The 16287-nt window shown below is 50.2% G+C and overlaps 2 protein-coding genes across 2 annotated transcripts; both read right to left on the reverse strand.

Annotated features, from left to right (window-relative positions):
* Positions 1-1752: 1752 nt before the first annotated feature.
* LOC307091360 (uncharacterized protein) lies at positions 1753-11484 on the reverse strand (the record flags this gene model as incomplete). The annotated part of the gene is made up of 8 exons (XM_079758304.1): positions 11386-11484; positions 9798-9907; positions 9141-9225; positions 8778-8973; positions 7046-8286; positions 4770-5662; positions 3668-3871; positions 1753-2003 (listed from the first exon to the last, which is right to left on the reverse strand). The coding sequence occupies exons 1-8, from the start codon at positions 11475-11477 to the stop codon at positions 1753-1755; spliced, it is 3072 nt and encodes a 1023-aa protein (XP_079614430.1). The 5' UTR covers positions 11478-11484.
* Positions 11485-11891: 407 nt separating this feature from the next.
* On the reverse strand, positions 11892-15411 carry LOC307091479 (uncharacterized protein). Its single transcript, XM_079758474.1, has 4 exons — positions 15352-15411; positions 15095-15248; positions 13621-13929; positions 11892-12803 (listed from the first exon to the last, which is right to left on the reverse strand). Exons 2-4 carry the CDS (start codon positions 15227-15229, stop codon positions 12660-12662), a joined length of 588 nt encoding a protein of 195 aa, XP_079614600.1. The 5' UTR covers positions 15230-15248; positions 15352-15411; the 3' UTR covers positions 11892-12659.
* Between the last annotated feature and the right edge of the window lie 876 nt (positions 15412-16287).

Below are 16287 nucleotides of genomic sequence, written 5' to 3' on the forward strand. Positions count from 1 at the left end.
TGAGCTATTTCGGCAGATGGAACTATTTCAACTCGCTTTGAATTAAGTATTTAGCCGTGTATAGTGGTATAACTTTTAAGACCTTTTAGCGATGGAAATTGATTTTATTACCTTATTTATTACCTTTATGAAACGTAGTTCAGCACAAAATATTCAGTAAATAACGGCTAATTTCCAGGTTAACTTCACATCTCTTCACCATAATCTAAAACCCGAAACAACAGTAGACAATTTAAGGTCAGAAAAGGGTACATGACAGAGTAACGTCAACTAAACAGTTATCTTATATCTTCCCACAAGGCATGCTCAGATCTTAACTTAAGGTCTGAAACTAAAAAGTGTGTAAACTCGTGTGTGGCTCTCAGAAAAAGTAATTATTTGTGTAACTCACTGAAAAGGTTCCCCTGTCTATTTTCATATATCCCCGCTTTGTTCAACACTGCAGTAATCTGCAGTCTGACAAACATATTTTCTCTACCTATTACATTATTCGATTTAACAAATTAAAGCTATATTTAACTTCATCTGTTTACCAACCGCTGAGATCAAATCTGGTTTCACAATGTGATCTAGAATTATATTTTTTTCATTGGGATAGTAAGTCACATCACTTCAATTTTTGTTTTATTGTTCGACTCATTGCAATTGATTTTATATTTATTCATCATGCGCATCATGTCCGTGTTCACTATGTAAAACGTCACTCCAACCTCGTTTAAGAAAACACCTCAAAATGTCATACACTTTAATAAGTACAGGTAGTATTTACAGTATTTACAATATCCATATCACAATACCACCATAGTATCCACTACTGTATACGTTTCATTGATAAACAAGTATTTACACTGTGGAATAAGACCATGTATACATACAAATAAAAAAAGAAAACACCACTGATTTGATATGAAATGTATTTAAAGGTGGCCTTTAAACAGCACAAGCGTCACTATGATTGTGGTAGAGGTACGCCGAATAAAATAAAAATAAAAATGAACCACTGAACCACACTGGTGCATCATGGTCCGATATTTGAAGAATACACTTGAATACACAAACTATACAGTTCATCGACGTCCCAGTCCATTCAAACACGGCAACCAGAAATCAGGACTCAAATGGGGGTTGTCCGCAACCGTTGGGTTTCTTCATCATCGTCGTCATCTTCTTCATCATCGTCACATAACTTTACACATTCACGTTTGGTCGTCAGCCTTCAGTAGACATGGTCACTAAACCTAAAAGTGTTTCATCCGGCGTGTTCCTCAAACGACACGCGGAATATAAACGTCACGTCCAGATATTTAATAAAAAAACAAAAACAAGCAGAACGTCTCCCCCGCCGCAAAGCGTTCGAACATCCGCGGGCGTCTCAGTCCCCCGTCTGGTAGCTTAAACTTGTACTTTTTCATTCCCGTATTATTACACTTCTCCCTTTATAACTTGAGGAGCTTCTGGAGCCCTTCGGGGGTGATGGCTCCTCCCCCTTCGACAGCCCCGCCCCCTTCATCGACGTTGAAGTCTCTCGCTTCCTTTCAACTTTTCCATTATTTATTTTTTTAAAAGGGAGACACAAACACGACTATGCTCCACCGTTGCCAAGGAGACCTCCTTGTGATTGCTGGCGGCTTTTTGTACAACATAGCATGTGTTGGGTCTGTGCGTGAGTGTGTGTGTGTGCGTGCGTGCGCGTGTACGTACGTATATGTCCCGCCCCCCCCGCCCCTAAACCCTAAACCCCTCCCCCCTAGCCTAACAGGCCGCCCTGCACCCGCTGCTCTCCCGCCGCCCCTGCTTTTTCAGCAGCTGGATGCGGTTGTGGACGTAGAACTTGATGGAGCGCCAGTCTCTGTGGTTGCTGACCAGCAGGGGGCAGAGCTCCAGGCAGCGCTCGCAGTCCGCCTTGGCGGGAACACGCAGCTCCACGATGTTCCTCTTCAGGTGCGTCTCCACCGCCACGCGCTCCGCCTCAGACCACGGCCGCTTCAGCACGCCGCGCTTCCCTGGGGAGGGGGAGGAGTCAGACAACAGGGCGGAGTTTAGGCAACAGTCAGATAATGGGAGGAGTTTAAGCAACAGGGAGGAGTCAGATAATGGGAGGAGTTTAGGCAACAGGGAAGAGTCAGATAATGGGAGGAGTCAGGGAACAGGGAGGAGTCAGGTAATGGGAGGAGTTTAAGCAACAGGGAGGAGTCAGATAATGGGAGGAGTCAGGCAACAGGGAGGAGTCAGATGACGGAGAAGTTTAGGCAACAGGAAGGAGTCAGGTAAAGGGAGGAGTTTAGGAAACGGAGGAGTCAGATAATGGGAGGAGTTTAGGCAACAGGGAGGAGTCAGATGACGGAGGAGTTTAGGCAACAGGGAGGAGTCAGATGACGGAGGAGTTTAGGCAACAGGAAAGAGTCAGATAATGGGAGGAGTTTAGGCAACAGGGAGAAGTCAGATAATGGGAGGAGTTTAGGCAACAGGGAGGAGTCAGATAATGGGAGGAGTCAGGCACATCATTTTGGATTCAAAACTTATTTTTGCTGGCCCATTTTGAAGTTTTGTTCTGAAGATTTGGGATGTCGTAGAATGACTGCTTTGGTTGTCTGATCATACATTGATCAACATGATCAGTGATTGGTGGTTCACTGTGAATGCAGAGTCTTCATGTCACACCCTATAGTAACAAACTCTGTATCCAAGAACCCTTAAATCTGAGCAAATTCTGTTAGTATATGCTACTCCTTAGATGGCGCAATTTGATTGGTTCGCTATCTCGGGATATTGGGCGATACACCGAGATGGAGACCTCAAACTCGGGATATTGCGTGATGGTCATCTCGTCACGCTAATGCAAACAATAAACCGGTAATAAAAACAAATAAATCCCGGCAAAAAGTGTAATCTTGTTTATTTTTGGAGTGTTCACGTATCGTATTTAGATATTTAAACCGATATATTTCGAGCCTTAGACCCCACACATTGCCTTGCAGAGCAGGAGACCTGAGAATCTGGTGCCTCAGCACATAGCACTTAAGACTGGAGTCTCACCGGAGAGACTTGAAAGAAACACACTTAATAAGCTAATGAGAATCGTGAGATCAAGGACCTCCTTTGCCGAAACACAAAAGGCTAATCACTGAATGGGAAGTGTGACCTGGGTAAGGAGACAAAGCTCTGGCAGCCCACAATCACAAGTTTTTTCCGGTGTGGTAGGCTACGCACCTTTGTAGCTCCGAAAGCAGCATAGGTTATACTTGACGATCCAAGCCGAGGTAGTGATGATGACTCGAGGATGAAACAATACAACTTGTTTTCCTCACTTTCCCTAATTTTTATGTTGCAGTCTATGCAACATGCAACTGCTTCAGAGAGTAATGAGGAACAACGATACATGGCAGTGATACAAATATCAATTAAACAGCAAGTTTGTCAAATATATCATATATCACAAATGATGTAGCTTGTTAGTATTTGGTTTCTGTAAGTTTTACTCGTATTTCAAAATTGTCGCAATTTTAGACCGTTCGTCAACGTAATTACTACCAAATGTACTTAAGCTTCATTTTAGCAACAGATCTAAAAACAGAGTTCCTTCAGATGTCATCGTATTTGATCGGCTCAAATCAAATGGATGCCATTGGCAGAGAAATAGTCAGGCGCTGTGGAGATCTCCATTTACCTGATTTGGGCTGGACGCATCTCCTTTTATGGGCGACAGGAAGCATGGTGTTGACGGGGGTGGCGAGGGGCCCCCTCTTCTTCCGGGGAGGTCGGCCCGGCCCCTTCTTCTTGGCCACCGCCACCTCCACCTTCACCTCCTCCTTCTCTGCCCCTTCTCCGTCAGAGTCGTCCGAAAACGAGTCCCCAGAGTTACCGGACATCACTGCGGCGGAAACAGAACGCAGTTAGACCAAGTAGTCCTCCCAGTACAACACACTGAGTCAAACTGGGACAGAGTAGTCCTCCCAGTACAACACACTGAGTCAAACTGGGACAGAGTAGTCCTCCCAGTAAAACATACCGAGTCAAACTGGGACAGAGTAGTCCTCCCAGTACAACACACTGAGTCAAACTGGGACAGAGTAGTCCTCCCAGTAAAACATACCGAGTCAAACTGGGACAGAGTAGTCCTCCCAGTACAACATACCGAGTCAAACTGGGACAGAGTAGTCCTCCCAGTACAACATACTGAGTCAAACTGGGACAGAGTAGTCCTCCCAGTACAACACACTGAGTCAAACTGGGACAGAGTAGTCCTCCCAGTACAACACACTGAGTCAAACTGGGACAGAGTAGTCCTCCCAGTACAACACACTGAGTCAAACTGGGACAGAGTAGTCCTCCCAGTACAACATACTGAGTCAAAATGGGACAGAGTAGTCCTCCCAGTACAACACACTGAGTCAAACTGGGACAGAGTAGTCCTCCCAGTACAACACACTGAGTCAAACTGGGACAGAGTAGTCCTCCCAGTAAGACCCGGGTCAAACTGGGAATGAGTAGTATGTACTCTACTGGGACAGAGTAGTCTTCCCAGTTAAACAAACTGACTCAAACTGGGACGGAGCAGTCCTCCCAGTTTGACCCGGGTCGAACCGGGAGGACTACTTTTGACCAGGGTCTAACTGGGACTGGCCCACACGTGACTCAGTCCGATCAGGAACACTCAAGAGGGTCAAAACGTCCCGTTATCCCGAACCCTTGACGGCATGGAAACCAAATGGGTGGTGGTGACGGCGTACGGGTGCAGTAAGGCGGCGGCCCCCCCCTCAGCGCCTCACCGTCCAGCTCCAGGCAGATGTGCTGCAGGCTCATCCCCCGGAACAGCACGCCCTCCCGCTCGCCGTACAGCACCACCCTTCCCACCCGCCCCATCAGCGCCGGGTCGCGCACGATGGCGGCGCAGTTCTGCGTCACATGGTACTCCCGCTCCAAGAACTCCTCCAGCCGCTGGGTGGCCCTGCCGGCAGCGGCCACAGCCCCTCCTGCGGCCCCGGCGGCGGCTCCGGCGGCGGCTCCGGCGGCCGGACCCTCGCCCCCTTCCTCCAGCAGCAGCAGCTGGCTGAGGATGGCCACCTGCCGCCGCACCCGGGTGCCGGTGAGCGCGCCGGGGTTCTTGGCGCCGCTGGCGCGGGCCAGGTTGCGCAGGAGGTCGGTGCCGCGCAGCGGCGTGGCCGGCGAGTGGTACGGCCGGGAGAACACGTAGGGGCTGCCCGGGTCCACGCCCACGTTGGGGCTGGTCTGCAGCAGCAGCTCCAGGCACGACTCGCTGTGCGGCGGCAGGATGAGGGGCTGCACGCGGCCCCGCTTGCCCACCACGCCCGCCCGCGGCAGGTGGCAGAGCACGTGGCGCTCGAAGGGCGAGAGGAGGGCCTCCGTGCCGGTGGGCGTGGCCGGCGGGGGGGCGGGCCCGCCGCCGGCCGGGGCAGGGGGCGCGGGCGGAGGCAGGGTGCGGTTGCGGTAGTCGAGCAGCGAGAGCTTGGCCACCTCGCACTCGCGGTGGCGGTTGTAGAGGATGAGCAGCGAGAGGCTGGAGTGGCACAGCAGGCGCCACGCCTCGGCCGAGTGCGGCGAGCGCGTGAGGGACAGGAAGGAGGCGTGCTGCTGCCGGCGCAGGTACAGGACCAGGCAGGACAGCGAGGACAGCAGCGGCGAGATGTGCTGTCGGTGGGCGCTGGGGAGAGACGGGGGGGGGAGAACCCAGCGGTTAGCAGGGGTAGCAATCTCCTGGCACCTCACGATTGGATTATGAGGCCAACGATTGGATTATGAGGCCAACGATTGGATTATGAGGCCAACGATTCGATTATGAGGCCAACGATTCGATTATGAGGCCAACGATTGGATTATGAGGCCAACGATTGGATTATGAGGCCAACGATTCGATTATGAGGCCAACGATTGGATTCTAAAACGATTATCGATGCAACGATTTTTGTTATGTACATTACCATGCATGATTTTCAAAAATATATATATACATCTGAGTTTGCTAATCACTGCCTACTTCTGTGATGACCATTAAAGACATCAACAGATGAATTAACTTATCTAATATTTTATTAGAGAGAAAGCTTTTGTCACAAATATGACTTTCTATGAACAATGCAATAACCAATGCAGCTTGCATTACAACACACTATGGAAGTATGTAAAAAATAGGCTTCAGTTTTCTTTTCTTTCTAATCTTTCTTTATGTCGTTAAAGAAAAAGCTGCTCTTGAATTAGAAGGAGTTCTTGTGTCTGGCTGTGAGTTTGCGTGCATGCTATGCGTAGGCTGAGTCGCAATCTTGTTAAGGCAAATCAGATTGGCCAATACAGACTGAAAAAGATAAATTAAATAATTTTAATTATCCCTCTCTGGCGAACAGAATGTTGCAGCAGGCGAACCAATGTAATTATTTTTTTCTATTTTTTTTTAATGGTATGACTTATCACCAACCAGAAATCAAGATGGATGTTTGGGGACTATGGCGACGGCATCAGAAGTTAAAACACATTCTGCACGCTCACAGGAAATAGTGATTCATTTTTTTCTTTTTATATTTGGCATCTCTAATATTGCAGCAAGGTGAGGTCATCAGAGGAGGAATCGATATCAGATGGAGAAGGTGGTCCGCCATTGCTTGAATATAATTTCGTTCTGTCGCTTTGAGAGATGGCCAGCGCATAGCGACAACTCACACTGACGTCGTCGTGTCAAGGAGTCCCCATCGTCTAAGCAGTGTCTCCATGCTCATGGCGACATCAAGCCGCCGCTACAACTTAAGATGTCTTGCCCTTGCCGTTAACGTTGTGCTCGCTTTTTTTTACCACCCACAATATGTTTGGTTGCTAGGCGACAGACGTCACCACTGCACGGCAAGCCACTGTCGTTGAACACCGGCGACACAAAACACACACGCGCCCGCACACACACACACAAACACACACAGAGGGGGAGAGAGGGAGCACACACACACACACACACACACACACACAATCATAGACACACACACACAGGCACGCACGCGCGCACAAACACACACACACACACACACACACACACACACCGTACCTGAGCAGCTCTCCATTGGTCTCCTCTGGCGCCTCCTCCTCCTCCTCCTCCTCCCCTTCGGCGCTCAGCTCTAGCTCCTCCTCCTGGTCCAGGTGGGGCTCCGGGGTGGGCGGGGGCGCCAGCTCCTCCTTCTCCACCTTCTGCTGCTCCTCCTGCTTCTCCCTCTTCATCCTCTGGCCCCTCCGGGGGGCCGGCGGCGGCGAGGACGGCGGCGCGGCCACCTGCGGCGGCGGCGGCGGCGGCGAGGGGCTCTTCACCCGGGACGCCGCCTGACAGGCGGCCGCGCCGCGCTTGGCGGCCGGCGCCGTTGGCCCGCCGCCCTTCCTGCCGCCGGCGGCGGCGGCGGGGGGCGGGGCCAGGGACGGCGGCGACAGGGAGAGCGAGAAGGAGACGGCGGGGCCGGCCGAGCGCGTGGCGGGCGACTCCCGCTCCCGCTCCCGGGAGCAGGAGGAGGAGGAGGAGGAGGAGAAGAGCGGTGGCGGGGTGGGGTTGGAGGAGGACGAGGGCTGCGGGACGGCGAAGGAGTGGCCGTGCGGCGCGGCGGCGGAGGGGGTGGGCGGGGCCGACGTGGAGGAGGCGCGGGCGTGCGAGCCGCCGCCGTTGGCGGCGTGCGCGTGCAGGTGGGCCAGCTCCATGGCGGCGCGCACCTCGGGCTGCCCCGCGTGGTGCTTCTCCAGGTGGCGCGCCAGCGAGCGGTAGTGGCGCCCGCAGTAGGGGCAGTGCTGCCGCCGGCTGGCCGCCGCCACGCCCGCCGCCGCCCCGATGTTGATGTTGATGTTGTTGTTGATGTTGGTGGTGGGTGGGGCCAGCGCGCTCACCGGCGGCGGCGGCGGCGGCGGCTGGGAGCGGGGGGGCGGGGCCGCCGAGGGCCGCGGGAACGAGGAGCAGGGGCGGCCGGGCCCCCGGGAGGAGGAGGCCGCCGCCGCCGCCGCCGCCGCCGGCGCCGGCGGCGGCGGCGGCGGCGCGGAGCTCTTCTTCTTGGGGTTGACGGAGGCGGCGGCCATCTTGCGCTTCTTGCGGCGCCGGAGCATGCGGCCGCGCATCTCCTCCAGGTCCTCCTCCTCCTCGTCGTCGTCGTCGTCGTCGTCTTCCTCCTCCTCCTCCTCTTCCTCCTCCTCCTCGCGGTCCGAGTCGCTGGGCTCCGAGTGCGTGAGGGGGGAGGAGGAGGGGGAGAGCGACCAGGAGGGGGTGAGGTAATCCGAGACCGAGAGGGAGAGGGGGTGGGGGCCCGCCTCTTCCTCCTGGGGGGAGTCCAGAACAGAAAGCGGCGCCGGGTGAGACACGGCGAACATCGAGACACACACACACAGCCTCCGAGTGTGTAGCTCATAAAGCCTTTATACTCAAGGCCCCTCCGCTTGGACAACATTAGATCCGTCTCATCTCTGTACTTGATCAAAAACGCTCTCTCATCGTACTACCACTGCCATACCATCACTCCCCCATGCATTAACCTCCACCCCAGGAATCGTTTGCAAGATTAATGTTCAGCCTTCATCATGCAAGTGTGTGTGCGTGCGTATGTGTCTGATGTTTTTGTTTGTTTGGTGGGGGGGGGGGGGAAAAGGGGTTTGTGCGTTTTTTTTGTTATTAAGAGTATGTTCTTAATTTGTTATTGTACTTTTTTGAGGTTAAGGACCCCCTTGAAAACGAAGGATTGTGAACTTTTATAAAGTTTTATAAAGAGCTTTTAGAAAAATAAAGAACACACAACGCCATTGGCCACACCCACCATGGCGTTCTCGCCCCAGTCCGTGAGGCTGTAGTCCACCGTGATCTCCTCGCCCTTGGCGATGTCCCGGATCGCTATGACGACCAGCCGCACCTGGCTGCCGCAGTGCACCTCCCGGATGCGGCAGTTGGGCGGCGGGTGGAAGAGCACGGGGCCACGCACGCCGCTGGACCCGTCCTCGCCCAGCTCTGGCACGCTGTCGGGCACACACACACACACACACACACACACACACACACACACACACACACACAGACACACACACACACACACACACACAGCTCAGTAAAGCGTGTGACAGCGGAGCACGAACCTCAGGCCGTGGGCCGTCGTTAGCTTTGGGCTAGCCATAGCGTAGCTTACCATAGCTGGGACGGGTCGGCCAGGTAGTAGGGGCTTCCCGGCGGCGGGAGGCGGTCCTCTGCCCCCTCTGGGTACTGGCCGTCCCCTGCACGCACACAGACACACACAGACACACACAGACACACGTTAATGCTCCACATTAGCTTGCGGCGTTGCATCACTCACGTGGGCGCCCTCGCCTCAGGCCCTGGGATTATGTCGGGCCGCTCAGGAGCAACAGATAGGGTCAGGGTTTGATCGGCAGATCCGCCATCGGAACAGAGGTTCCGATGCCGAGGCCCGTCGCGTTCTCCGCGCGAGCGGGACAACAGGAAACGCTCGATGGACTGATGAACGAGGCCAAACAAGGCGCCGCTCCACTTTTAGACCAGCTGATATGCAATACAATACAAAGCTGCAGATGGATTGACAAGGGTTTAAATCCGATTTCAGGCCAGTTTCCTCCACATCTATTTTGACTTGATGATCAATGTCTGTGTGCTTGACACTTAAACCTGTATTGTTGACTCTGTCGTGTTTTGAAACCGAGGGGGAAAAAAACATAGGAAGGAAAGAGGCCGTGTGTGTGTGTGTGTGTGTGTGTGTGTGTGTGTGTGTGTGTGTGTGTGTGTGTGTGTCTGTGTGTGTGTGTGTGTGTGTGTGTGTGTGTGTGTGTACCAGGGCTGTAGCTGTGCTCAGACATGCTCTCTTCCTCTTCATCTTCGGTGACGTAGGCGCGATCACACACCTTCACAGGTGTGCCTTTTCTTTTTCTTCCACATACGCGTCTGCATGAATGAAAGAAAAATAATTAACACACGTGTCAAGGATCCACTCAACGTATCAAAGCCTGCCAGACTCTTCTGTAGTAAGCACTTCAAAGGAAGGCAAGTCGAAAGTGCCAAGCAAAGATATCCTGGAAATAACCAACATAAAACGGTCATTGATTTACTTTAAAGACAGGGTTTTCCCGGTCTTATAGCGCAGAGATGCTTTAAGCCATGAGGATGAATTTAAGCTTTTAAAACCAGAGTTGTTATTATTACACATGTAATGGTAGACGTTCAGTACTGCTGGCATTGTTTCACAGGCACAAATCTGATCCTTATTTAGCTAGGTGGTACTGTTCAGTTCCACCTACAACAGAATGAACGATGGACAGGACAATTGCATTATTATATTTTTCTTGCATTACAACTGTATCATTAGAATTTCTGAAAAAGGAAACACACACACACACGATGGCATTTGTTGGCCCATGCTATTTTCAGTGTAACACTCCCTAGGTTTTTTTTCCGATGTTAAGGTGTTTTTAATCAGACCTAGGAGTTTTTCTTTTGTAGGTAAATAGATTATATATATATATATATATATATATATATATATATATATATATATATATATTGGGGAATAGAAGCGAGGAATGTGCAAGTTGGCCCCGCTTACCCTTTAATGACCAACCACAGTATCGACCTAGTAACTGAATAGCCTACTTTTGCCTATTTGTTGCCGTGATAATAAACCCGCCCCTTTGGACCACATCACATCAGTTCCGTTTAGTAAACCATCACATCACACATCACATTGCAATAGAAAGCATAGGTAACCCGTTGAGATAAAGGGTTAAAAAGGGGCATTTGTCATTCGCGTCCCATAGTTTGACACCCTATGCCCTGGGGGGCGTTTTACTCGTGGTCAGCAACTTTGTTTACAGGAGATCTGATTAGCCCCGTGGCATCGCTCAATAGCCAACCCAAAACAAAGTGTGACGACAGCAAGCGATCGGGATGTGAGCCTGTCATGATCCCCATCATCCCATGGAGACCTGGCGTGCCACAGAGAAAAGCCCCTCACTAACGCTAACCCATGGCGGGGAAGCTGCTGGCACCAACACACATCACTAGCTGCTGCCGCCGCCGCCGCTGATCTCTACGCTGGCTCAACCACGGCTAACCAGTTAGCACACACTAGCCTCTGCTATATCATGTGAAAAAAAACAACCAAAATACAAGGGCTACACGTTCGTGATGTGCACATGCAGCCTCGGATACACGCAAGCTGGCACCCCGCAAAAAAAAACACGCACAGAGGAAGCCTCGGCGGAGACCCCGCATCGCCCCCCACTTCCATTTTCCTCCACGATATTAAACCATGCGAGCGAATAACAAGCAGGGAACTAAACTAACGTGTGTAACCCCGGCCTAGCCGTCCTAGCGAGGCGGAGAGAGAGCCTCCCGGCGTGTCGACGAGAGGTAATGTTTCTCACCCCCGTGGCGGCGGAGGTTTGCTCCCGTCCCCGTCGCTGTCGAGGGTCGGCGGCTCCCGGTAGTCGAAAGGCGACCGTACGTTCTCCGCCATTAGGACTCCTTCCCTACCTCTCGCGCTCCGACGCTCCTCGCGGTGCGCATGCGCGCCACTCTGTCGGGGTTCTAAATGGTAAAATGGGGGTACCGTTGGAGATGGCCCTGCAATTAACACACATCACCCGTATCACGCTCTGTGTCCGATTGCCGTAGTGCAAATGTGTCTCAGTGATATCCAAGGATGCAGTTGAAGTGGATAACATACTGAGGATATCATTATCCAATGATGCAGTTGAAGTGGGTCTTTGAAAGGTTTCAATGAATGCACACATGGAGATGATATATACACAGCTGAATTTTAATGTCATTTTAAACTACATTCAATTAATTATTAGGGTTGTTGATTAGATATAACTTCAAGATGACATTGCATTAAAACAGGTTTGGTATAACAATTCACAGCGCAGGTCATTCATTCTTAAAACATCCAGTCCGTCTGGCAACATCTCTGTGATGGTGATTGAGTTTGGTTCAGTGTGAAACATTTATCTACAGGCTTCATTAATTCCTCATCAAATCACTTAAACGTTGTGAAAACAATATAGCAGCATTTTAAAAAATGAGAATACAATATAATGCCAAGTGAACATACAGGACCCAGAAATCACACCAAGCTAAAATAGTAGTGGCACAAATTCTGAGCATACATCTATCTTGTTCACACCATATACGGCTAGCTTGGTTTTACTATCTGCATGTTAAGTCACAGTTTATCAGTCAGTTAGTTAGTTCTGGCTACAATCTAGCAGGATTTCTAGTGTTAGTGGGAATAACTTAAAACATCTTCACTAAACCTATTCCAATTAAATGTTTCACCTTTAGTGAGTAAAGAAAATAAATATATATATATATATATAAAAAATGAAGAAAACAACCCAGAATGCAACACCACAGTTTGAAGAGAACATATTGGAAGTGCAGGTCATTTTGACACGTGCCGGAGAAATACCAGTCTTGGTAAAGCTAGTAGACTTTGTTCGAGGGGCTTGTTAATCTTTCTCAAAGGGTACTCTTTGCAGGTTAACCAGAGAGGACCCATTACGTCAACTTCACATTAACTTCTATCTTTCCTCTCTTTTTTAATTCCTCTCAACACATTCACACCCAGAGCTGGCTTAGTTTGGATGCAGAATCCGTCGCGGTTCACAGTTGGGCTTGGATAAAAAGAAACTCGGAGTTAGACGTCCTCCTCTGTGTCTTGGCTCTGCGTGTTTATGTTGTGGAGGGTCATCTTCGCGTGGTCGGACCAGTGTAGTAGTTCCAGCAGCACCCGATACGTCCACATTTTGACGGCAAAGGATCCCATCTCGCTATCAATCTCCTGCACACAAGACAACCAAAGAAGAAGATAGCATTCGTCACACACGTCTGACCTAGCAAGTTAATGAGATGGGCCTAAGAAGAACAACACAGAAATCCAGTGAACAGTGCACTGAAGTAAGCGTTTCCCAAAAGGAAGCTATCAACCAAAAGCACACAGCAAGCAGAGTCTGTTAATTATTGACTAAATGAAAAGCCCAAAACCTCATTTTGGCAACAGGTGGTGAAAAAACATTTCTGAACTTAGTTTCAAAGTCAGTTGACAGGATTAATGACAGGTAGATCTGACCAAGCAATCCGATTGGTCAACAACTAGACCCTTGAGAATATCTCACATATCTACATACCAGCTCATCATCTTTGAACAGTGTTTGATTACCAATTACATTAATCAACAACACATCCTAATCAAACTGAATTGTAACGGTCGAAACCCTTTTAGCGGAGAACCGATTCCTTAACGTTCTGACGTGCCAAGAGCCATCAATCACTGGGATTACCTTTTAAACCAACACACACTGCAAGTCAAGATATGAACACACTCTACTGAACCCAATAGGAACAGGAACAGTAACCTGCTGGAAATCAGCATCATACTGAGTCAGGCCCATTTTAAATTGTAACTGTGTTTCATACATTCCTGTATAATAAAAATAAATGAATAAAAAACAATCCCAGGCGGGGGAATCTCGAAGAAGACTGTGGTATGTCTCCACCCGGCCACCTCCAACAACGCACTCCGCCCACAACGCAACCCCCTACGGCAACAACAACAACAGCCCCTGCTCCGTCAGCTCAGCTCAGCGGGGGGGGGGTACCTCGGTGCAGCTGTGGTCGGGGCCGACCTCGGCGCCGACGCCCCCCTCCGACAGTAGCCCCCGGGTGCTGAGCAGCAGGTGCTCCAGCCTGCGGCAGACGCTCTTCCTCATGGCCTCGTACTCCCCCTCCAGCTTCCCCATCTCCTCCTCGTCCCGCTGGATGAGGCAGTGGAGCAGGCCCAGGCACTGGCGCAGGGCCCCGTGGAGCTCGCCCACCCCGGGGCCCTCGCCGTCCGGGGCGTCGGGGGCCGGGGAGACGAGACGACCTTCCTCGGGGGTCTGGTCCGCCAGGAAGCTCTCCCTCTCTCGCTAGGGACGGGAGGGGGGGGAGGAGGTATAGTTTAGGATGACGATAAACTACAAGAGGACGAAGAGGAGAGCATGTCTGAGCATGTCTGAGCATAGCTACAGTCCTACAGCGCATGCACACACACACACACACACACACACACACACACACACACACACACACACACACAGCTTTTATTTGGATGCTAATTTACAAAAGAAGGAGAAAAAGTCCCAAACATTTTGGGAAAAAATATTGATAAGGTAACAGGTTCGAAACTTACAAGCTTACACCGAATACTTATGGATAAACAAAACATCTTTGTCTCCAGATTTGCATGCTTCCTATGGTGGCTGAAACAGAGCAGAATTTTGCCAATCTTTTGGCTTCCTTCTTATGTAACCCAACCAACCGCAGTCCTCTAACCAAATTTTTGTGGATATGACCTAAGCTTCCAAAGATGAAAGATATAAATTTGCATTGGTAACCTAGTTGGCATATAAGACTCACCAGTGGCTGGTACTTCAGTAACTTAGAGTAGTAGCAGGTGTCCATATACAAATTGAAGCTACAGAACCACCTCAATAATGAGTACACCTTTCAGAGTCTCGTTACAATGTCTGGAGTGCTTGCTATGTTTTTAAAGTAATCATTGTCAGGTACATTATGATGGAGCCAATTCATTTTAACAGCAATATGCTTAAAGGTCTCACACACACACGTTATTTAACAGTGAGGATAACATTGCGTTGAAAACGTCTGCTTGATCAGAGAAATAAGTGTGAAAGGCAAAGTGGTGGAAGGAAAGCCGTGTCTTTAGTTAAATTCAGCATGAATTATGCATGTAGTGTATAGGGCAACAATGACATTTATTGTATTGATTTGATAAAAGCGGGGGGGGGAGTGAGTGAGCCAGAGAATCCATTAGAAGTGGGTTCGGGATGATTCAATTATGCACTGCAGCTGCAATCCAACCACCGGACTGCACATACAACAGCCAACAACATCGCATAGCAGCAGCCCGTTAGACATGCTATGAAACATAGCCATGATATAAGTATATATATCAGGCGGGAGGGGGCGGCAGACATACTGGAACAGGGAAAGTAACGGGACGTAGAGATCTATCAATCATAATCTAGCCAGGCGATTAAGGTAACCAGGAGCAGGTCGATTTGTACTCACGTATAGCTGGAGAAGTTGGTCGCACTCCTGGTGCAGCAACCGCGCCAGAGCCACAGCTCTGGCCGTCCTAGACCGGCCGGGTGCGGGCATGTCGAGCATGGCATCGAGGTCTGCCGTTATCTCCTGATCGGCCATGTCGGACACAGACACGGACCTATTAAGGTGGCGAGGAGGGCGGTGAGTTGGATGATATAGCAACGGGACACAAATATTATTACCGTTGGGTCAACGTCAAACTCCCCGACGATATCCACCACCTTTAGTGTTTTGAGGGTGTACGCTTCTAGAAAAGCATACACTTTTTTTCCCCCACCGGCGCTGCAGTTGCGTGTTCAGTTTAACATGCTTGGCTCGATGCCGTTGCCATCAGCGCTACCCACGGTGCGATGGGGTTTAATTCGTTCCGCAAGGCGCCGAGGAGGGGCGTTTTTAGGGGGATGCACAGGAGATTTAGTTTGGTGACGTCACATTATGACCACGACAGTCTCCCTTAATAGGTCCATGCAGTCTCCCCCCCCCCCTCCCTCCCCCTATCTGTAGACCCCCACCTCCCTATTTCCCGACCAAACAGTATATTATAATGCATGCAACGTCTATCTCATCAACAGAAGGAAAGACACTTACATTCATGAATTAAGAGGCTAAATTGCACATTTGCTACACAATTTTGTGAATTGTGTATAGGCCTAGGTCAAGAGAAAGATGACAAAACATGTGCAGGTTGGATAATCTTTATTCTTACAATGTAGGTAATATATTACGAGACATTTTAAATGCATTGAAACGCGTCCAATCAACCAAATGCAAACGGGGCGCCGTTACGTGTGGGATGGTGATGCATTCAAGAAAATGACCTATATAAAACGCTAGCGGTGGTCCCAACATTAGAGGTAGTGGGGTATTGGTGTGGTTCTCTGAACCGGAGAAGGATGTCATTATACACACGAGAGGAGCATTAGATGGTCCTGTTCTCAAGCGCAGTGGATAGAAAAGAGCTAAAGGTACAGGTTGGAGAAATAGGGAAAGGAATATTGAGTGTGATGCAATAATCAGATGTAGTTTACCCAGATCAACTCTCTCTAGATAGCTCTGGCAATGATATCGATGAGTTCACACGCTGCACAGGTTAACTACGGAAGAGGATTAGGGTCACATGAGTCAAAAATTGAGTTCTGAGTTTACAGTCAGAATAC

This window comes from Pollachius pollachius, assembly GCF_949987615.1.
Source record: "Pollachius pollachius genome assembly, chromosome: 20".
Lineage (NCBI taxonomy): Eukaryota > Metazoa > Chordata > Actinopteri > Gadiformes > Gadidae > Pollachius > Pollachius pollachius.

Coding starts and splice junctions, on each gene's coding strand:
- LOC307091479 (XM_079758474.1), bottom strand. CDS start 15,229: ATGGCCGATCAGGAGATAACGGCAGACCTCGATGCCATGCTCGACATG. Junction 13,930..15,094: donor ACCAACTTCTCCAGCTATAC/GTGAGTACAAAT, acceptor TCCCGTCCCTAG/CGAGAGAGGGAGAGCTTCCT. Junction 12,804..13,620: donor CCGACCACAGCTGCACCGAG/GTACCCCCCCCC, acceptor TCTTGTGTGCAG/GAGATTGATAGCGAGATGGG.